At 42.0% G+C, this 22,233-nt stretch overlaps 2 protein-coding genes across 2 annotated transcripts; both read right to left on the bottom strand.

Annotated features, from left to right (window-relative positions):
- Positions 1-7,676: 7,676 nt before the first annotated feature.
- LCN12 (lipocalin 12) lies at positions 7,677-9,577 on the bottom strand. The gene is made up of 3 exons (XM_027848561.1): positions 9,458-9,577; positions 8,025-8,161; positions 7,677-7,785 (listed from the first exon to the last, which is right to left on the bottom strand). The coding sequence occupies exons 1-3, from the start codon at positions 9,575-9,577 to the stop codon at positions 7,677-7,679; spliced, it is 366 nt and encodes a 121-aa protein (XP_027704362.1).
- Positions 9,578-14,541: 4,964 nt separating this feature from the next.
- Positions 14,542-21,984, bottom strand: C8G (complement C8 gamma chain). The gene is made up of 7 exons (XM_027852357.1): positions 21,815-21,984; positions 21,197-21,333; positions 18,660-18,727; positions 18,233-18,343; positions 17,920-18,021; positions 16,275-16,313; positions 14,542-14,950 (listed from the first exon to the last, which is right to left on the bottom strand). The coding sequence occupies exons 1-7, from the start codon at positions 21,950-21,952 to the stop codon at positions 14,937-14,939; spliced, it is 609 nt and encodes a 202-aa protein (XP_027708158.1). The 5' UTR covers positions 21,953-21,984; the 3' UTR covers positions 14,542-14,936.
- Between the last annotated feature and the right edge of the window lie 249 nt (positions 21,985-22,233).

The following is a 22,233-nucleotide window of genomic DNA, read 5'->3' as shown; positions in this document are numbered from 1 at the left end:
CACTTAAAAAAAAAAATTCCAAATGGCTTTCTAAAAATGGTTGGACCAATTTGCACCTCTACCAATAGTATATTATAGGATTGTAGGTTCATGGGTTATGAGTTGGAAGGGACCTTATAGGTCATCTAATCCAGCCCCTTCATTTTATAGATGAGGAAATTGAGACCTAGAAAGACTAAGAGGATTAAAGGGTCTGTCTTCCTGTAGCCCCTCCTACATTGCCTATTTCAATCTTTTGTCGTTTTTGTCAATTTCCTGGGTATGAACTGAAACTTCAGAGTTGTTTTGATTTACACTTCTATTTTAAAAATAATCTTATTGATATATTTTGTTTTTACAAATATATTTCACAAAGTATTCTTCTCTCCTGCCTCTTCCAGAGAGTCATCCTAACAAAGCATTTTTTAAAGGAATGGGAAAACAGTTTAATAAAACTAATCAACATATCGAAAAAGAAATATGTGGTATTCTCCCATACTGTTTGGCCTCCAGCTCAGTCAAGAGTGGTGCCTTTTTATAATATCTTTTTTGGGGACAAGCTTTGTTATTATAATTTTTGTATCAATCAGTTTTGGTAGTTTCGTTGTTTGTTCTATTTGCATTGCTGTGGTTATTACAAATATCATTTTTCTGCTGCTGCTTTACATAAGTTTATGCTTACTACACTTTACATAAGTTCATGTCAGTTTCCCCATGCTCCTCATCACATTCATCATTTCTTATGGCATAGTAATATTCCATTACATTCATGTACCCACAACTTGGTTTGGTATTTCCCAAACTTAGTCATAAATTTTCCTTCCAGTTTACTTCTACTACAAAAAGTGCTGCTATAAATATTTTTTTGACACATGTTGTTGTTTGGTCCTTTCAGTTTTGTCTGACTCTTCATGACCCCTTTTGGGGTTTTCTTGGTCAAGATACTGGAGTTGGTCTCCCATTTCTTTCTTCTGCTCATTTTATGGATGAGGAAATGGAGGCAAGCAGGGTGAAGTGATTTGCCCCCAGGGTCACACAGCTAGTAAGTGTCTGAGGCCAGATTTGAACTCAGGGGGATGAGTCTTCCTGAATCCAGGCCTGGCACTCTATCCACTGTGTCATCTACTTGCCCCTCTTTTGTATATAGGGCCTTTTTTTTTTGTCATTGATCTCCTTGGGGTATATGTCTAGCAGTAGAATTTCTGAGTCAAAGGGTATTGATATTTTAGCAATTTTATTTACATAATTCTAAATTACTTTCCAGTATCAATCCACAGTTCCACCACCAGTGCCTTAGTATGGCCATTTTTTCTATCACCCCTGCAAACACTGACTATTTCCATCTTTTGTCATTTTTTTTTTTGCCAGTTTATTGGATGTGGGGGTAGCTGGCTGGTGCAGTGGATACAACCCTGGACTCAGCAGGATCTGAGTTCAAATCCATCCAGTTTCAGACACTTACTAGCTATGTGACCCTAGGCAAGTCACTTAACCCCAATTGCCTCCCAAAAAAACCCAGTTTACTGGAGGTGAGGTGAAACCTCAGAGTTGTTTTGACTTCTATTTCTAGTGATTTGGAGCAATCTTTAACATGGTTGTTAATGATTTACAATTCTTTTGAGAATTATTTGTTCATAACCTTTGATCATTTAGCCATTGTGTAATGGTTCTTGGATTTATGAATTTGTGTTGGAGAGGGAGGAATTTTAATGAGTATGAAAATCATTACTCATTCCCTCCCACTTCCTACCACCTCCTTATTTTCCTCTACCCTTAGTCCATGCCTCCTCTCTCTCACCACCTGTCCTACTCTACAAATAGTGGGTAGGTCAGTTGGATCCCCAATTATGAGCTCCCAGTCACTGATACTTCTCCCATTCTGAGCTGAACCCTTTTGCCCAATGCCACACTCACCTTGGAAATGTTATCTGCCCTTGAATTAGGTTTACACTTAGTCTGATGTGCCATGAGATCTCAAACCTTTTAATCTAGGTGGGGAAACCTTTACCTTGGACAGGGACCACTTAGGAAAAAACAAAACAAAACTTTGGCTAGATCAAGGGGGATTTCCCAGTGGTGAGAGAGGTAAGGGATGGATATTGGGAAATATCAGAAGTTGCCAATCCTTTTCTAAAACAGCAGAGATTTCACTAGATTGTAAGCTTCATGAGAGCAGAGACCCTATTATCTCTTTTTTCCCACACCACCCCGCATCTACATAGTGCATAGGCTATAATATAATAACCACTTAAAATGTTTATTTGTTGAATTGAAAGATTACCTTCTCCCTGTCCTGCCTCTGTCTGAGTAGCCCAAGAGGATGGAGGAGATAGATAGTTGCTGTCTCAGTCACAGGGATAATGATGGTACAGTGGATGGAGCACTAAGCATGGAGTCAGGAATTTTGTTGTTGTTCTGTCATTTCAGTTGTGTCTGATTCTTCGTGACCCCATTTTTGGGTTTTCTTGGCAAAGATGCTGGAGTGGTTTGCCATTTCCTTCTCCAGTTCATTTTGCAGATGAGGAAACTAAGGCAATGAGAGGTTAAGTTACTTGCCCAGGATCACACAGCTAGTAAGTATCTGAGGCTGGATCTGAACTCAGGTCTTTCTGGCACTCTCCACTGTACCACCTAGCTACCCTACATCTGGCTCAGACACTTAGCAGCTGTGTGATCCTGTCCAAATAACTTATGGGGATAATAATAACACCTACTTCCCAGGTTTGTTGTGGGAATCAAATGAGATAATAATTGTAAAGTGCTTAATACAATGCCTGGCAGATAGTTAACACTATATAAATGTTACCTATTATTATCAGTTCTCCCCTTCTGCAAACCTTGGGGCAGCTGACAGAATCTAAGACTAAAACCATCAGTTTAGAAACTTTCTATCCAAATTTCTTCTTTGTGTCCTTGAAGAGACCCTAATCTGAAGGGAACTACGGTTTCCATGCCCTTAGGGAGGCTAAAAAGGAAGGCAACATTTTCAAATATAACTAATGTAATAGCAACTGCAATCTTGCAAATTGTAACATGTCTGATGAGGACATACTGTAATGACAGGAGTGTTAATGCTTGATGGCAAATATTGAGAAAGAAGCATTCAGTTGCAAAATGAGTCAGTGTGTGTTTGTCCAACATTGTTGTTCAGGGGAGAAACCAGTTTGAATCTAATGGCTGGTCCCTGTATTTTAGACAGAAACACTCCCTAGATTACTAAGCAGGAAATTAATTCATTGGTCTACCACAATTTTATGGAAATAGACTATTGTAACATAAAACGTCCTTTGATTTATTTGGTTGGTGTTCACCATTGGCCTGGTACACAATGGGAAAAGAGCTGAGTGTAGATTCAGAAGACCTAGGTTCAGATTCTGGCCCTGCTTGGGGGAGGGGGGTATAACCAAGCAGAACAGATGGAACATTTTTAAATACTTCAGTGCAACTATTATGTGTCCTTGGTCTTTTCTTTTCCAGGTTAAACAGCCCCAGTTTCTTCAAATGATCCTCTTGTGTTGTGAAGTCAGGGCGCTTGACCATCCTGGCTGCCCTCCTCTAGACACTTTTCAGCTTATCAATGCCCTTCTTACAATGTGTTGCCTAGAACTGAACACAATACTCTTTATGAGATGAGACAAAGACAGAGTACTACGATATCATCTCCCTATTCCCAGAAGATATGCCTTTAATGCAACTCAAGATTAAGTTAGCATTTTTAGGGCTGCTATATCAAACTAGTGACTCACACAGAGCTTGCAGTCCACTAAAACTGCCACATTTTTATCAGAATAATTGCTTTCTAACTACACTTCTCCCATCTTACACCTGTGAAGTTGATTTTTTGGACTCAAGTCTAAGACTTTGCACTTAGCCCCCATTGAATTCCATCTTCCTGGATTCAGCCCAGTACTCTTGCTTATCTTTTTGGATTCCAACTTTGTCATCCAGTACATCACCTGTCCCTTCCAATTTTGTGTCATCTGCAAATTTGATAAGCATGCCATCTATTCCTTTATGTAAGTCATTGATAACAATGTTGAACAGCACAGGGCCAAGCACAAATTCCCTGGGGCACTGCATGGGAGACCTCCTACAGCATTAACATTAATCCATAAACAATGGCTCTTTGAATCTGTCCAGCCAGTAAATTCTAAATCTATTTTATTGTACAATTTTCTATCTATATCACTGTATTTTCTCCACGAGAATAGTATGAGATATTTTATCAAAAGCTTTGCTAAAATCTAGGTAAATTATATCCACAGTATTCCCCTCCTTGAGTGGTTTAGTAATCCTTTCCCAAAAAAACACAAAAAGGTTAATCTGTTCTTGATGAAGTCATCCTGACTCTTATAATCACCACTTCTCTATCTAGATGTTCAACAACTATCTCTTCAATGATTAGAAGATCTGAGTTGTTTTCCAGCCCTAGAGTTGATGATCTATAGTCTTTTCTCATGAGCAAATTTACTCGCCAAGAGAAAGGGCCTCTGGGGCAGCCACACACCTAGCCCTGCTTCCCTTTTCAGATGTATCTCTTATTATAAATTAATAAAGGGATATCTGGTTTACAAATCAATCTCTTGTGAATTTTACTGTGGCCACTCATTTCCTTGGAGCATTATAATTCCTGAGGGAACTGAAGAAATTGAATTTCTGAACCTGTAAAATTTGAGTATGAGAACCTGGACCCCAGGGGAATTCATCACACAGAGGTGCCATTGGCACAAGATGAACAATCAACTGTCCTTTTAGCTAAAACAGGGTCCCATTTTCTCTTCCCCGCCCCTTAAGAAATTCAGACTCAAGTTCTTGATATTCTGCATTTATTGTCCCCTGAAGGGGGATCCCAAGGTTAACCAGCCCCCGTGGTAAGAGGTTGGATGAGACCAGGATGGCCATACTGAGAAACAGATAAGAGCAGGGACCAGGTGTCTCCAATTCTTTAGCAGTCGATGGGCAAAGATGGAGGTGGGCCTAGTAGAGGGAGCCAAGATGGGCTGTAATCTGTGGAACTTGGGATATCTAGAGAAGGAGCCAGGAATGGGAGAGTGAGATCTAGGAGGTAGGGGCAGGGCTTGGGGTGGGTCTGGGTGCTGGTTTGGCATGGTTCACAGGTGACAGAGGAACAGAAAGAGATTGAGACAAGGAAAAAGATAGACAGACAAATAAGAGATGGGGGGTGGAGAGAGAACTAGAAACAGAGGCAGAAAGAAAGAGACAGGAAGAAGGAGAAGAGAACAGAGAGAGAGTCACAAAGATAAAAATACAGGAGTAGAGGGAATGGGGAGAAGGAAAAAGAGAGAGAATGAGGATAAAGCTGAGGACAGTGATAGGATGATGAGACAGCAAGGGAGAATCAGCAAATACAAATACAGAGAATAGACAAGGAATAACTTGTACTTGTACACATCAGAGATATAGAGAGAAACAGAGAAGAAGAAAAAGAAAGACTTTCAAAGGGAGAAGGTGAAAAGTAGGAAGAAATACAATTGCAGAATAGAGAAGAGAGGAAAAGGGAGAGAGAAGAAAGCAAAGGGAAGAGGACAAGGAGACAGATACTAGGATTCTCCTCCCTGGGAAGACAGAGGCAGGTGCATGGATCTCCCATTATCTCTGTGTCCAGATCAGCCCAAGGCCTCTAGGAAATAGCCTTCCCCTCAGTGTTCCCCTAGGTCCTAGGGCGGGAGGCTCATACTCACATCATACTCAAGTCTCATCATTGATACACTTCTCTGGGGCAGGTGAAGTTTGGGGAGGAAGAGAGAAATAGAAGTTGTCAGTGGAAGGTAGGGACAGCTCCCTGGCCTCCAAAGACATACTTCCTCCCATGCCCACACACATACACACCATCCTAGGCCTTACCCTCTTTGGGAAGGAAGAGAAGGAATTCACCAGTGAGGCCTAATGATTGGGCAAATTCAATGAACTTTTTCTTTGGCTGAGACTTGAGCTCTTTTGTTCTCCCTGTAGCCAAGGGGGCAACAAAGCGTCAGTCCCCGAGGTTTTCTCTGGGGAGTCCAACTCCTGGACCTATTCCTCTCCTCAACACTCACCTGAAACCTTCAGCTCTGTCTTGAGCTCTGGCTGAACCCTGTCCTAAGAGACCTGCTCACATGTGCTTGGCTCCCCAACCAGGGAGAGAAGAATGCAGAAACAGTGCAAGATGCCATGGGGAAAAGAGCCAGAGTTTGAGATTCTAAGATGTGAGTGACATGCCAATGACTAGAACTCGGGGCTAGCACTCAATATGGGAGCTTAGTTCCAGGGGTAGGCATCCTCCTTAAATGTAGTGATGTGAACTCAGTGAGGGGGATAAGGACTTTGTGGAAGAAGGGGGAGGGGTCAAGCAACAAGCATTAATTAAGCACCTGCTATATTTCAGGCACTGTTAAGTAAAAGGGTCAGTCAAAGTAGGGGGCTCAGTAAAAAATGTGGGGGAGACACATTATTATTATCTCTTCTAAGGAATTATAATAATAGTTCTCTCCCTCTCTGTGCACGTATATATATATATATATATATGTAAACATAACTAGATATACATATAGGTATATATATACATATATATACATATACAATAATAATAGCTAGCATTTGCATAGTACTTTAAGGGTTACAAAGCATTTTATATGTTATCTCATTTGATTCTTACAACTCTGTGAGGTAGGTTCTATTATTATCCCTATTTTACAAATGAGGAAACTGAGGCTGTGAGAGGTTATGTGACTTGTCCAATGTCACACAGCACATACCTAAGGTAGGATTTGAACTCAGGTCTTCCTAAGACCAAGTCCCATGCTCCATCCACTCTACTACCTAGCTGCTGTATATAGATACATATATCTACATATATAAGAGCTAGATATACATACATATGCATGTATATATACATATGTATATAAAATATACACATGTAAATATAGTATATATATATACATAATATAATGTGTATTTGTGTGAATCTATATATATATATCTAAGTATGTGCATTTTAAAGTTTATAAATCACTTTCCTCACCAAAACCCAATGAGTAGGTGGTGTATTATTAATCCCATTTTACAGATGGGAAAACTGAGAATTTATGTGATTTGCCTGTGGTCACACTGTTAGTAAAGGGCAACATGATGACTTTGTCTTCTGAAACCACAAGCACTGACGTTTCCACAATGACCTTTCCACCAGGTTGCCCCTGAAAATGGGAGGCAACTGGCTGGTGGGGGCTACAGGCTCATTGAAAGGGAGGGAGCTCAGTACCAGGGACTCAGGGATTCTCTCCTCCTTTCTCATTCCTGCCTCCCAGACAGGAATTCTCTTGGGGTACAGGAAGGAATGGCCACCAGCAGAGGAATTGGAGAAGCAACTAAAGACGTACCATATAGGCTTGCCATGAAGTTCACCTTGCTCTTTTTGATGCTGTGAAAGTATAGTATGGCAAAGTCGTCATAGTTGGTCTTCACCACTCTGAACACGTACTTTGTAACTCCATAGGCTGGTATGGTGGGGGAGGGGTGGAAATGCAGTTAGAGATTCTGTACTCAGGAGTACTGGTCCCCATCTGAGGCCCCAAGTTCACCTCTTCTGGCAATGCTTCATCAGAGGAGGAGGACACTAGAATCCTCAACCCCAACCCAAGGCAGAAGATGCTGTTGGGCACTTTCTCAGTCTTCTGGCAGGATCCCTCCACCTGAGCAACTCATCTGAGTGAGAAGTCCCCACACTTACCTTTCAAGTTGTCCAAGGCAAATTGACCTTGTATACCCTTTGGGACAAAAGTCCTGAATCCAATATCACAGGACTCACCCCTGGAAAAAGGAATGGGATGAGGTATATGTATATGTGGTGGGGTCTCACACTCTGGTTCCCCAGACCCCAGGGCAGACACTTAGGTCTGTTATCAAATCACCAGGTGAGGTATATGCTGGGCCCCAATGTGGGCAAAATGGAGTCCTGGAGCCCAAGGGCCACGGGTGCTTGAAAAGAAGGGGGAAAAGACCCTTCTCCTCCCTCCTAACCTCTTGTCTCCCCCCAAGTGCATCCTCACTTGATCAGATTGGAGATGACTCTGTAGCTGTGGTCTGCTTGTAGCTGGTATATGGTAGCATACATCTTCTTGTGGGCCAGGCTTTCAGTCTTGATGTTTCTCCCTGCCAGGCCGATGACGTACCATTTCCCTTGGAACTGAAGGGAAGGCTGGTGACTGGAGGTCTACATGAGCAGATTGCTTACTCTATATGACTCCTATGCTGCCTTAGCAACCCTTTTCTAGGACCCTAGAGGCAGTACAACCCTAGAGAACAGAGAGCCTAGAAATGGCCTAGTGGTAAGTGGGTAAATGGGGCTAAACTGGAAAGGGGAATTCCTTGGGTTCTATGCTGGGTGGAGGTGGAGGTCTTCTTTACAGCAGGCCAGACATAGAGACCTCTTTGGCACCTAAGACTGTTCCATGCAATTCAACAAACATTGATGAAGTACCTACTATGTACAAGGCACTGCACTAAGAGCTAAGAATATGTGAAAAAAAATACAATGAAGGAAATAAAATGAAAAATAGTATAGTCCCTGCATAGGTCTCAAGGAGTATATAATCTAGTATTAGGAAAAATAATTCAAGATAGAATATGAAAGGGGCAGAGGAGAGGTCTAGACAAAGTGCCCTGAGAAAAGAAGAATGAGAGAAGACATTTAACTGAGTGGGATCAGAGAAGGCTTCCTAAGAATCGGTCTCCTGAGCTAAGCCTGACCATTGTGTGCAGGATTTCTATGGATTGTTGCCATCCTGAGTGACAAGAAAGGCATACTGTGGAACAGAAGAAAGAGCATCAGAAGACCTAGGTTTGAGTCTTTGCATTGTAACTTACTACTTGCATGATCTTGGGTAAGTCCCTTGGCTTTTCTGGTCCTCAGTTTCCTCCTCTTTAAAAATGAGGAGCTGGAAAAGATGGTCTCTGAGGTCAATCAATCAACAAACATTTAATGAGCACCTATCACATGCTAGGCACTGTGCTACACATGCTAGGGCTACAAAGACAAAGGTGAAATGGTTCCTGCCCTCCAGGAATTTAAGTTCTAAGATGTATACGTGTAAGTATGGATGAAACATAGACAAAGTAGATAAAAGGTCAGTTAGGAATTTCTTCTAGCTTATGGCCTTCCGGGTCCTATGCCTGCCCTGAACAATCAATACTCATGCAAAGGCTCCAGGAGAGTGAAGACCAAGTCCCCCCCCTCCAATCAGTAGCTTCCTCAGGGCTGGGATATCAGCACCATCAGATAAAGACATAACTGGACCAGAACTTTGGTCTTCTGACTCATAGTTTAGCTTTCTTTCCTTATACCACATCACCTTATTCTTTTCATATATCTTTATCTCCTCTATCCTTTCCCTGCTCCTTAAGCTCTCTAACAGGAATTTGACATACAATCCCACCCCACCTCCTTCATATCATGATTATAGTTCTAGTGGACTCCACTTACCTTCTTTGCTTGGAAATCAGACTGCGGAGGAACTTTTGACAGGGTTGGTGCAGAATCCTGGAAATGATTCTTTAAGGTCCCAAGCAGGATCACCCCTGTCCACAATGGACTAAGAGACATTTTTCTTCTGGTTGACTGGATCACTGGAGAGATCCTGGGAGGGCTGGACCTGATCAGGTAGAGAAGGAGGTAAATGAAAGAGTCATCCTTTTATGGGCCCAGCTTGGTGCCTAACCACTAGTCAGTTTATTCATTCACTGCCACATTTAGCAAGGTTTTTCTCCTTGTACTGCCAATGTTTTGCCCCCTTTCTCCTCTTGGTTGGGATTTCAAAAGATGGAAAAGGAGAGAAGGTGAGCAAGAAGGTTCTTTTGGTAGAGAGAGGAGGCAGAAGAAAGAGACTGAGAAGAATACCCCATGCTGTTTTCTTTCCTAGCTCCTCCTATTTTTGTGTCCCTGAAAAACAGGATAGGTCTGGGTACTCCATTTACCCATTCATTCATTCGAGGAAGTATAAAATGAGCACCCACCACATATATGACCCTATGCTAGAAGCTAGCTAAAGAAGGCTGGGGAAACCAAGGGTCCAGCCCTGGACCCTAGGGTCTCTACCTCTGTTCTATTGCTGTCCTCTTCAGGGGAGAGGCCAGGTGATTCCCTTCTACTCAAGTAGTTGGGCAGAATCCATCCATTATCAGGTGTTTGATGAGGACCTGAGGCTTACCTGTCCCTGCCAAAAGTAGGATGGGTTCTTTTTCATAGCCAAAGGGAAGAGTGTAGGTGTACAGCAATGGGGAGGCTGGCAGGGTAAGGGAACCACCTTCTTTCACCCGCTTATCAAGAATGTGGTGTCCCTAGCATGGAATGTCCTGTGTTCTGGTCTCCAAGCCACAGGGACAGGATCACTATGAATGTTTTTTGAAGAGAAAAGGACAGGTCTCCTGCTCTATTGAAAAGCCTTTAGACTCCTGGCATAGGGAGAGATGGGGTCTTCTGAACAGCAATTCCAGCCTAAAGGGATAGGGCCAAAGAAGTACAGAGAGTACTTGGCATTCCAGCTGACAGGACACCCCCTAGGCAAGATAAGAGAACTCACAGCCACTCAGTTCCAGCTGGTCCACATGAGAGGCTTGGTCTAAATGATCTGTAAGGTCTCCTTCAGTTCTAAACCATGTGTCCTGCCCCTATGCTCACAGCCCCACAGGGGATGTGGCATGTGGACCTCAGATGAGGAGGTGGGGGTGGGGTCCTTAGTCATTGCTGCACCTTCAGCTCTAGAAACCTCTTATGAGCAGTGCCCTCAGTCTTGCTCAGGAAGGGCCCAGGAGGAAAAAGGCCTGGAGATGGGTATGACTGTGAGAGTTCAAAGCAGCTCTAACCTCATTGCATGATCCCTACTGTTAGCCTTAGCAAGAGTACGGTCAGTAGGAAGGATTGAAGCCAGATTCCGACCTGGCTGGGTGGGGAGGGGGCAGCAGATGGACTCCAGATGTAGCCACTCTGTAGATAAACATGATGACAGAGCAGTTTTTGCTGGAATTTCACAAAGGTTGGAGAAAAGGTGAAGAGGATGGAATTTCTGATCACTACCACCACTCATCAGACCCCAAATAGGGTCCACTTGGCAGATGCAGCAAAGTTTAACTATAGAGTAGAATTATCACATAGACCAGAGATTCTTAAACTGATATCTATGGACTTTTTTATATTTATACTATTTTGCTTACTTTTCTCTTTTGCTTTACTTTGAATTTATTTTTAATTAAATTTTATTTTTGTCAATTAACAAGCATCTTCTGTTACTCTCTATATCTCTCTCTGTCTCTTTTTGTGTGTCTCTCTCTGTCTGTCTGTTTCCCTGTCTGTCTGTCTGTCTGTCTCTCACACCACCCTCCTCACGGGGGAGAGTGGGGAAGGAAACACCCTTCAATGAACACACATTTCCATCTTGACCATATCCAAAAATTCATGTCTCACCTCGTATTTCTAGTCCATCACTTCTCTGTTAGGGGGTGGGTGGCATTCTAAATCATCAGTTCTCAAAAGTCATGGCTGGTCATTGTTTTTATCATTGTTTTTAAGTCTTTCAAAGTTGTTGTTTTATACACACACACACACACACACACAATAATGTTGTTGTTATGGTATAAATTGTTCTCCTGGTTCTTCTCACTTTACTCTGTAACTATTTCAAATGAGAGGATGTCAGCTCCCCTCATCCCTTCCTTGTGCTTTCTAATTTTGTGGGATAACCATTTTTTTCCTCCACTTTTCTTCCCTTTATTTTCCTAGCCTTCTCTGCCCCACCTTTCCTTTTTCCTTTTAAGATAATCAAAACATATAAAAAACACTACCAGGTCCTCCATCTCATTTGAATTTCTCTGTGACCCCAGTTGACATTAAAGTTGTGAAGGGACACTTGTATCATCCCTCTCCTCCATTAGAAAGTAAACACTTCATCCTTATAAAGTCTTTTCTGATTACCTACTAGTATTTACCTTTATATGTTTCTTTTTATTCTTATATTTGTACTTCAAAATTTCTAATAAGCTCAAGTCATTTCATCAACAGCATTTGGAAGTCTTCTATTTTTATCTCTCTTTTGCTTTTTAGAATATTATATTCCATACTCTCTCCTTTACAGTGGTAAACTGCCAAATCTTCTGTAATCCTATGGTTCCTCAGTACTTAAACTCTTTCTTTCTGACTGATTGAAGTATTTTCTCTTTGATCTGGAAGCTCTGAATTTTGGCTATGACATTCCCAGGAATTTTCATTTTGGGATTTCCTTCAAGTTGGTGGATTCTTTCTATTTTCACTTTACTCTTTAGTTCTAAGAGATATGGGCAGTTTTCATTTATGATTTCTTGATATCCAGGCCTTTTTTTTGTTTTGTTTTGTTTTGACTTTCAGGTAGGCCGATGATTCTTTAATAATCTCTCCTTGATCTGTTTGCTAGTTCAGTTGTTTTTGATATTTGATAACTTTCATTTTCTTCTATTTCTCAGTCTTCTAACTTCGTTTTTCACATTTCCTGTTGTCTCATAGAATTATTAACTTTTTGTTGTCTGTTCTAATTTTTAGGGAGCCTATTACTTGGGTAAAGTTTTATAACTCTTATGCCAAGACATTCATTCTCTTTCCAAGATTCACCTCTATAGCTTTCGTTTCTTTGCTTTCATTTTATTTATAATACCATTTATACTTATTTTAAAATTCTTACCTTATTTCTTCCAGGGATTCTAACTGATCTTGTGGGCAAACTATGTTTTTCTTTGAGGTTTTACTTATAGGCAGTGTTTTGGAATTATTCTCCTCTTCTGGGTTTGCTTGGGCACCCCTAGTATAATAGCTCCATATTCTTTTTGGTTTAGTCTTTTTTCTAGTGATCTGCTTTGGGCAACCTAGCATTGCTGGACTATCTTGGGGTTCTTTTGGGGCTGGGTTTGTGGTCCTGGTGCCACTGAGAAACACCCCTGCCCTGCTTCCCTAGGTGGTGACTGAGTCTGTGATCTGCTCTGCCTGATCCTAGGCTGGGTCCATCAGGCACTGAGTCCATATTTTAAGCTCCAGTGGCAGCTGGTCTGGCCTGGGGCTAAGCCTAAGGTCAGTTCTGTGAATCTGTGTGCTGGAGGACTACCTAGGAGCTCTGGACATGAAATTTGAGCTCCTGACCCTCTGGGAGACCCTTCACTTTTGAGCTTGAGCCTGTGGCTGAGTGATTAGCTCTGGGTACCCCCAGCCGCTGGTCTAGCTTAGTCTGGGCATTGAGTCTGGGATCCCAGTCCACTCCTGTTCCAGAGATCCTGCCCTGGCCACTTGCCTGTAGGTTGAATTTACAACCTTGGGCTGGAAAGATCACCCATTGTCCTTCAATTTCCTAGTCAAGACTTGGGCATCATTGTAGTGGTGGGAGGAGTTGGGGGCTGGACTACTTTCTCCTATTCTGCCATCTTGTGTGATTTCAAAAGCAGAGAAAACTATATTTTAATATAATTAGTTTTGTTGGTAATCCTATGTATTTTGTTTCATGCATTTAAAAACAGTATTCTGAGAGGGGGTCTTTAAGCTTTACCAGATTGCCATGATACAGAAAAGGTTAAGAACTCCTAATTTAGACCAGTTCCTTCATTTTGCAGATGAGGAAGCAGAGGCCTAGAGAAGGTTAAGTGACTTGTCCAAGTCTGAGAGAGTAAAAATAATTTGGCACGAGGCCAGAAGCTCTAAATTATGAGGGTGTCAAAAGAAAGAAGCTGACAAGCTAGTTTTCATAGCTGGAAAGAAAGCTGTAACCAGGAGCCACTCCACAGAGATTCATAGTGTAAGGACCTCAGGGAACTCTAGCCCAATCCCTTCATTTTATAGATGAGGAAACTGAGGCCGCAAAGAAGAGATTTGCACCAGGTCACATAGTCAGCTGGAAGGGGAGCCAGGACAGAACCCATGTCTCCTCACTCCTGGCCCAGGCCTCTCTGTCCACCATGCCACCCTGCTTCTTCATTCAATAGCTCATCCTGGACAGAAATTGGTCTGTGGCCCTCCTCTTCCCTCCCTGGTACACAGCTATCTCCTCCTCCAACATCTCTTTCCCTTGGGTAACTCAGCCTTCTCAACCTCATGCCAGTCTCTGCTCTAGATCCTCTGACATCTTATGCTTTTCTCAAGGTCTCAGGGCCAGGGCCATTATGGGAAGGCATACATTAAATCAGGAACAAACTATTTCTTCTTGGGCTGAATAAATACTATTGTCACTGTGAGACCTTGATCCTTCTTCCCAAAGCATCCTTAGACAAAAAGAGTCCTGTGGGCAGACAAATAGGCTCCCACTAGGCAATGGTTTTTTTTTTCCTTTTCTTTTCAACAAATGGCTGAGATATATGCCAAAATAGTGTGTGTGTGTGTGTGTGTGTGTGTGTGTGTGTGTGTGTTTCTACTTTGTGGCCTTGGCTCATTGTTTGGCAGTGACCAGAGATGATGAGTCAGAAAGACAATAGCCTAAGAGGGTTATAGAGTCTACAAGATGTTGGACATGAATTCTAAGGCTGATTCTGTAAGCGAGAAATGAGACCGTAGAAAAGAAATCATCAGATTGTTCAGGAACAATTTTAATGAAAAAACAAATCACCTTCTTACACTCCAGTCTCACGAGTCCTTAGGTGCCTTTGTGGACTTGGGAAATGCCTTCAGACATTGGGCAGGCCAAAGAGGCTGGAATTGGAGTCACCTGGAAATCAAGGTCCCTGCTAGGATCAGGGGTCAGCAAAATCAGAAGTGATTGGAATTAGGGTCATTGGGTTAGAGGATTGGGGAAATAGTGGGGTCAAAAGTCCAGAGAAACCACCAGTTCTGGACTCTTGGGAACCAGGCCCTGATCTCTGAATGGATAGCAGTCATGATGAGGCCCTGTAAGCAGCTGACAAGCCCTCCACCCTCTCACTGAAGAGTGCACTGTGCCAGGCCCCGGCCTCTCCATCCCGACTCAGCTTTTCACTTCTGCAACAGAGAAGACAGACGGGGCACTGTAGGCAATTGTAGCCTTTGCTCTCCCCTTCCCCCCCAACCCTGGTTCCCCAACCAGTGAACTCATAGTACTAACAGCTCACATTTATATAATGCTATGGTATGTACCAAGCACATTCTTCATCTCAACCTTGTGAATTAAGGAGTAAAAGTATTGCCCCATCTTACAGATGAGGAAACTGGAAGCTTTCTGGTCAAGATGGAAGAATCAAAGGTTCAAATCAGAGGCTCTCTACTCATATACCTCTCAAAAAAAAAAAATAAAAGAGAGAAATAGAAAGAGATGAATAGCTTTTTAAAAAATCACACAAGAAAATAAAAATCAGCCAAAATAGAGGAGAGACATGGAGAACATTGATACAATGGGGAAAAAATAATGAAGAGGTGAAATAGCAAAAGTGCTAGAAGCAACACAGATGAAAAAAGAAACAATACAAGTTATCCCCAAAGACTGCCTCAGTTTGGAAAAATGACACGTTTAATTTGGGCATGAATTAACACTGTTATGAAAATCACAACAGCTCAGAGAAAATTTAAAAAAAATCAGTGGGAACTAAGGCTAGAATTAATTTTTTTTTTAAGATCATGAAGAAGTAATAATAATTGTTAAAAACCCAATGAAGAAATTACAACAGGAAAACCTCAAAAAACCAAATAAAGCAATGAGCAAAAGACTTACTGTAGCAAAAGGCAGGACTATAGAGCAACATGGTCTAAAGTAGAAAAATAAGGTCAGAAAATGATTCAATTACTGAAAGAATAGGAAAATATAGCCTCAAGTGACAGCCCTGGAAGCTAGGTCAAAACACAGCAGCAACCACAAATTTAGGAAAACAAAAGAATATGAACACCATATTTCAGGAAATTGTTCAAGAAAACTTTCCAAAATTAACAAAAATAAGTAGCAATCTACAGACAGAAAGAATTCATGGAGCCCACTGAGGAAACTGAGGCTCAGGGAGGTTTAGTGATATATACTCAAGGTCGCACAGCCAGCATCTGAGCTCAGACTCAGGTCTCTCAATTCCAAACTTTGAGCTTTTTCTAGTAAAACACATTGACATTGTTGGGCTCCTAGAAAACGAAAGGCTGAAAGTCCCTAAGGACATACAAGAAGTATTAAATGGGACTGTGTGTTTTGGGTGGAGGGAGAAGCTGACCATGAAGTGCCCATTCTCCTGGGCTGGGGATGATCCAAGACCCCTTTTCTGTATGCTCCTCTGTAGAAAGCCCAGAAGACAAGCCCCTCTCTGTTCCCTATTCCCTATTCCCACCCCCAACCCAAGGTTACACTCACCATCCAGGATCTGGAAGTCACAGGAGGAGTCGCAAAACCCTGTGGGCATAGAGGTTAAGGGTCAGGGCATCAGAGTAGGCACAGAGGGTACTATGGGACTAGGAGCACCCATCAAAAATCTTTACAGTCTCAATCTCTGTCCAAATAGAGGGAAGGAGAGAGTGGAAGGGAGATGGTCAAGTTAGAATCACCAGTTGTCCACTCAGTCAGAGGCTCATAGAGTTTAGAGCTGGAAGGGATCTTAAGAGATAATCCTGAATTCATTTTACAGCTGAGGAAACTGGAGCTTAAAGAGGTTGTGATTCTACATGACCGAGATACAAAGGGAGATATCATAAGTAAACTAGAAGAGCATGGAACACATTACCTATCAGATTTATGGATAAGAGAGGTTATGAATAAACAAGAGACAGAGAGCATTATGGAATATAAAATGGATAATTTTGATTACCTTAAATTAAAAAGGTTTTGTACAAATAAAACCATGTGGCTAAGATTAGAAGGAAAGCAGAAAATTTTATAGCCAGTTTCTCAGATAAAGGCCTTATATCTCAAATATATAGAGAACTGAGTGAAATTTATGAGTCATTCCCCAAATGATAAATGGTCAAAGCATATGAACAGGCAGTTTTTGGAAGAAGAAATCAAAGCAATTACAATCACATGAAAAAGTGCTCTAAATCATTATTGATTAGAGAAATGCAAATTAAAACAACTGTAAGGCACCATCTCACCCCTATCAGATTGGCCAAAATGATAGAAAGGAAACATGCCAGATATTGAAGAGCTTGTGGAAAAATTGGGATGCTAATACACTGGTGGAATTGTGAATTGATCCTACCATTCTGAAGACCACTTTGGAATTACGCCCAAAGAGTTATTAAACTGAATATACCCTTTAGCCCAGCAATACCACTATTAGGCCTGTTCCTCAAGGTGAAAAAGGGAAGGAACTAATATGTTCTAAAATATTTATAGCAGTTCTCTTTGTGTTGGCTAAGAACTGGAAAGCAAAGGGATAACCATCAATTAGGGAATGGCTAATCAAGTTGTGGTATATGATTGTGATGGAATACTACTATGCTATAAGAAATGACAAACAGGTTGGTTTTAGGAAAACACAGACAGTCTTGCATGAAATATTGCAGAGTGAAATGAGCAGACCCAACAGAACATTGTATACAGTAATAGCAATAGTTTTTGAAGAGTAATGGTGAATGACTAAGATATTTTGAGTAATATGACCATTCAAATTAACTACAAATGTCTTATGAAGGAAAACTCCATCTACCTCCAGAGAAAGAACTGATAATATGGAAGTATATATTGTATGGTTCCACATATATTTTTATAGCAAATGTTGGCCTTCTCTAATGGGGGATTGGGAGGAAGGGAGGGAGATAACTCGGAACTCAAACTGTAACAAAAATAAATAAATAAACTTTTTTAAAAAGAGAGAGGTTGTGATTTGTTCAGTGTTAGATAGAGTCTCAGAAGGGGATAAGGACATGGGCAGTGGAAGGCTCCTTTGAGGTACCTTGCAACTCTGAGGTTCTGTGAGTCTCTGGCCTGGGAAAGCCTGGGGTATAGGAGACTGGTTCCAAGAGCCAAGCAAGAGGAGGGTAACCTGGGTGGGAAAACTCACCATAGGTGGGGAAATAAAAGGTGAAGTCTTCACTTAGTGTGGCATCGGTGACACGTTGCTCATACTTGTTCAAGATGTCATCACTAACGGGGAAGGACCGAGCTGCAGGGGGAGAAATGAAGTAGTGCTAGGAATGGGTCTCTGGAAGCTACTTGGTCAGGCAAATCAGAGTTGATTCTTTTTCTGTGTCTATGTCAAAGGCTAGGGACAGGGATGGGAGGTGCATGAGTCTCAGCTCTTGGCTCTTTTTCTCTTTCTCCACCATCCTCAGTGCAGCTCTCTGTCCCACCCCCAACTCCAATGCCCTCCTTACCATAGAGCTTTATGGAGAATTGCTGGTCCCTCTGATAGTACAAGATGGCATATTGGTGGTAATCTGTGTCCCCCACTACCACTTCCACACCATGGCTGCGTCTTCGTCGGCCTAGGAACAGATACTGTCATCTCACCTTGGATCTGATGCCTTAAAGAAGGAAACTGAGTACCTGTCCCAGGGCTGCTCTGGGGTGCTTCCTCTCCCATGCTACCAATTCTTTACCATCCTGACCTACTCAATGTGTAGCGTGCTTCTCCTAGAATTCCAAGCACCTACCGCCATCTCTTTCCCCTCCCATTACTTCCTCCCTGCTAGGACTCATTGCGGTTGAATCAGGACCTAGGACTTCTTAATTCTGGGCCTCTCATCACTGTTGCTCCCCATAGTGTTGAGTTTTGCCTCCTCCCCCAATGCCCACTCTTACCTTGGAGATGATATCTGCCCTGGAGCTTGGGCTCATACTTTTGTTTGATTTGCCAACAGATTCCATCCCTAAAGAGCAGATACATTAGGATTCCAGAGACAGGGAAGGCAACCTGTCACCCTGGGCTGAGGGTTAGTCAAGAAATAACTTAGGTTAAATATTAAGGAGCACTGAAGCAAAGGATATCAAAGGAGACTGGAATGGGATACAGAGGAAGACTGAGAATTTTCTGTAACCTTGGGCAGATAACTTAACCTCTCTGAGCCTTAGTTTCCTCATCTGTAAAATGGGGATAATAATAGCACCTACTTCAAATGGTTGTTATTAGGATCAAATGAAAAGTTTATGTTAATATGTAAAGTCCTTTTCAAATCTTAAAGTTCTAACTATTATTATGATCATGGTATAGAGGTGATCTTGGGTTCTTGGAGGTTATACCAGTGGAATGTAACTTCTGGTTTCAAAAAGTTTGTGGAGGCTCTTTTGGGTTGGCTGCTGGGAGGTTTGATTTTTTGGCCACAGAATCTCTTGAAGACTTATCTCCTAAGGCATATGGAAGTTTTGATCTCCTCTAGCAGAAAGAGTACCCACATTGGTAAAATCTTGGATCTCTGAAGTATTGGAGTAATAATAATAATAACAATACATTTATTACCTATTGGACACTGAGCAAGACATGACTTGATGGCTAGAATTATCCATCAAAAGCTCTCTCTCTTTCATGGATTGGGAGATGATGAATCTCCAGACTATAAATACAGAGTTTAAAATATTCTGGAGGACTCAACCAATGAATCCAACTAAAGCTGGATCGTTATCGTAGACTGAAATGTTGCCCACAGGTGCCTAGACAGAACACTGATTCATAAAAACTCAAGAACTATGTTTTTAATAGATGCTACCAGGGGCATGTGGCAGGAGGGTCGATTTTAAAATTTTTAGCACGAGTATCTGCAGCTTAGAATTTGGCAAACACAAACACTACAAATCAGGACTTGAATTACCATCTTCTTGATTCTCTAGAATCTAGACTTAAGAAAATGATGGTAGAAAAGTTAGTCATTCAGTCTAAATGTAAAAATGTGTCCTGCACCTTTAACAGCTGGAGAGCTGGCTGTTAAAAATATACCAGCACACCCTAAATTCATGATTTCTTAGCTACAAGAAAGAAAAATTTTCAAAATATTGAGACCTAGCAGAGGGGGTTAAAACCTTGTGGGGCCAGGACAAGGTACATAGATCCCTGTTTTCTTGTCTGGAGTTGGAGTTATAGATGGCACAGTGGATAGAACACCCTCTGGAGTCAGGAGAACCTGAATTCAAATCCCACCTCAGACCCTAGCTCCTTCCTGGGCAAGTCAATCCCATTTGTCTCAATCCCTCATCTATAAAATGAGCTGGAGAAGGAAATGGCAAACTACTCCAGCAACTTTGCCAAGAAAATCCCAAATGAGGTAAGAGTCAGCCAGGACTGAAACTAGTGAACACAAACGACATTGGAATTATACTGAGGATGCTTGTGGCTAGCCAATAGAGGATAAGCTTCTGTCCTAATGCTTGCACTCAACTACAAAAAACAGTCATTTCATCCCAATATGCAGTCATCTATAGAACATTACACATAAATGAATGACAGTAGAAGATTCATTTGTCTACCTGAACTCCACTGGAAAAGATGGGAGTGAGATAGTGATGATAATAAATCTTATTTTTTTTAATTAACAAGCATTTATTTTCTTTCCCACCTTCCAATTGAAAATGACAGCAACAAAAATCTTGTAACCAATATGCATAGTCAAGCAAAACAGATTCCCATATTGTCGATGTCCAAAAATATATGCATGCCTCATTCTGCATTTTGACTCTGGATGATAATAGATCTTCCTAAAGAGAAACAACAAGCCCTTCCTGGCTCCACTTCAGCCCCTTAGCTTGAGACAGGCTTGACCCCCTTTAGAGTATATAAGAATGTTAAGAGATATAAGATATGATGTGCTGCGAAAGTCTGTCCAGTTTTAAGCTTTTTGGGACATTCTGTGAGTGTGTGTGTGTGTGTATTATGCATGTATGTGTGTTTATGTAGGCATCTAGGTGGTAGAAAGAGAACAATGGACTTAGCGTTGGGAAGAACTGAGTTCAAATTTGTCCTCAGACATTTACTAGTTGTATGACTCATACTTAGTTCTTTCCTGTAGATTGCCTCAGTTTCCTCATCTGTAAAATGGGAATAATAACATCTACTTCTCAGGGTGGTTATGATAACACTGGTAAAATGTTTTGCAAAACTTAAAATCTTTATCAATGTTTTATTATCATAGGGCAAGACACTTGTAGGATTAAGGTTGCTGAAGCAACCTAGAAATCAGCTACAACAATACTCTCATTTTATATAAAAGGAAATTGGGGCCCTTAGAGAGGAAGGGATTTCTTTCCAGTTACCCAGGGAGCAAGTCACACATTCTATCACATATCATGAATCACAAACGCTATCAAACTCATGCCCTCTGTGTCAGGCTATCTTTCTATTTGTTACTCACAGTTTCCTGAACGTGTTGACAGCCAATGCTGGGCCAGACACTGCAACTTGCATCAACGTGGCCTCCAACCTGTGGCTAGACTCCAGAAGATGGCTGCACTTGGAGGCTACAGCCACCAGGAACCATGTTCCTGAAAACTGAGGGGACAGGTAGATTGGGACTAGAGAGCCTTGACCATGGGTCAAGGTTGAGGAACATCCTCAGGGGGTCTAGGGGACCGGGAAGGGAATGGGGAAATCTTCAGGCTGCAAGGAGGCAGGGGTAACCCTTCCCTCCCAAACTGTTTCAGTCACTGGGGTAAGCCAGTGTTTATAGGACAGAATGGGACTAGGATTCCAGAAGTCTTAGGGCAGCTGACAGGCAAGACTGAAGGTACTCCTGTTCAATTTTTTTTCTGTGTCTTTGGGGAGCTCTTGTTCTAAGAAGGTCTCTACAGCTTCATTTTGGCCTCTGCTTCTGGGAGTCACTGGGAAGATACTGCTTTGGGCAGAGGGGTCCTTGAGTTTTCTAAGGCAACCCTGCCTCTCCTCCTCTCTGTATCCCGCCTCTCTCCCATGGAAGATGAAAGAGATATTCTAAGGGCCATCTCTTTCTTCTCTCTTTCCTTATTGTCCCTACCTGAAGAGGGTTGAAGTTGGCCTGAGGTTGGATTTTGTCAATGGGAACCAGAGGTAGGGTGGGCTTCTTCTGTCTCTGACCAGGGGTGCCAGCGACCAGGAGCAGAGTGAAGAGAAGGGCAGTCCTCAGTAGCAGCATGATAGCGAGAATGATAGCTAGGGGGTAGGAGGAATGGCCCTGGAGCCAGGGAAGGCCGATCAATAAGTCAGAGTCCATTTGTCTGCATAATTGCTTTAGCAGGGATCTGTGTTAGCCTAAATGGGTCGGGGGAGGAGGGAGAGGTACTTCACCAAGGGGGGACCTCCATTCTTAGATTCCTTGCATTTGGCAAGCCCCTGGTTTGAACCTTGCCATCATGAGAAGCATATGGTATAGTAAAAAATGAATATATACTTGTTGATTGATTAAAACAGATAGGA

Source organism: Vombatus ursinus, unplaced genomic scaffold, assembly GCF_900497805.2.
Source record: "Vombatus ursinus unplaced genomic scaffold, bare-nosed wombat genome assembly UNPS02000580.1, whole genome shotgun sequence".
In the NCBI taxonomy this organism is placed as follows: domain Eukaryota; kingdom Metazoa; phylum Chordata; class Mammalia; order Diprotodontia; family Vombatidae; genus Vombatus; species Vombatus ursinus.
Note: the sequence above shows the minus strand (reverse complement) of the source record. Positions and strands in the feature narration are given on the sequence as shown.

Bases quoted from the DNA above. Each gene is read 5' to 3' on its own strand.
- LCN12 (XM_027848561.1), bottom strand. From the start codon at position 9,577: ATGTCTCTTAGTCCATTGTGGACAGGGGTGATCCTGCTTGGGACCTTA. The intron at 8,162-9,457 runs GTAAGTGGAGTC...CCTTCCCTTCAG, and splicing joins CTGATTTCCAAGCAAAGAAG to TTCCAAGGGAAATGGTACGT. The intron at 7,786-8,024 runs GTGAGGATGCAC...TCCTTTTTCCAG, and splicing joins GTCATCTCCAATCTGATCAA to GGGTGAGTCCTGTGATATTG.
- C8G (XM_027852357.1), bottom strand. From the start codon at position 21,952: ATGCTGCTACTGAGGACTGCCCTTCTCTTCACTCTGCTCCTGGTCGCT. The intron at 18,344-18,659 runs GTAAGAGTGGGC...ATCTGTTCCTAG, and splicing joins GGGCAGATATCATCTCCAAG to GCCGACGAAGACGCAGCCAT. The intron at 16,314-17,919 runs GTGAGTTTTCCC...CTATGCCCACAG, and splicing joins CTTTTATTTCCCCACCTATG to GGTTTTGCGACTCCTCCTGT.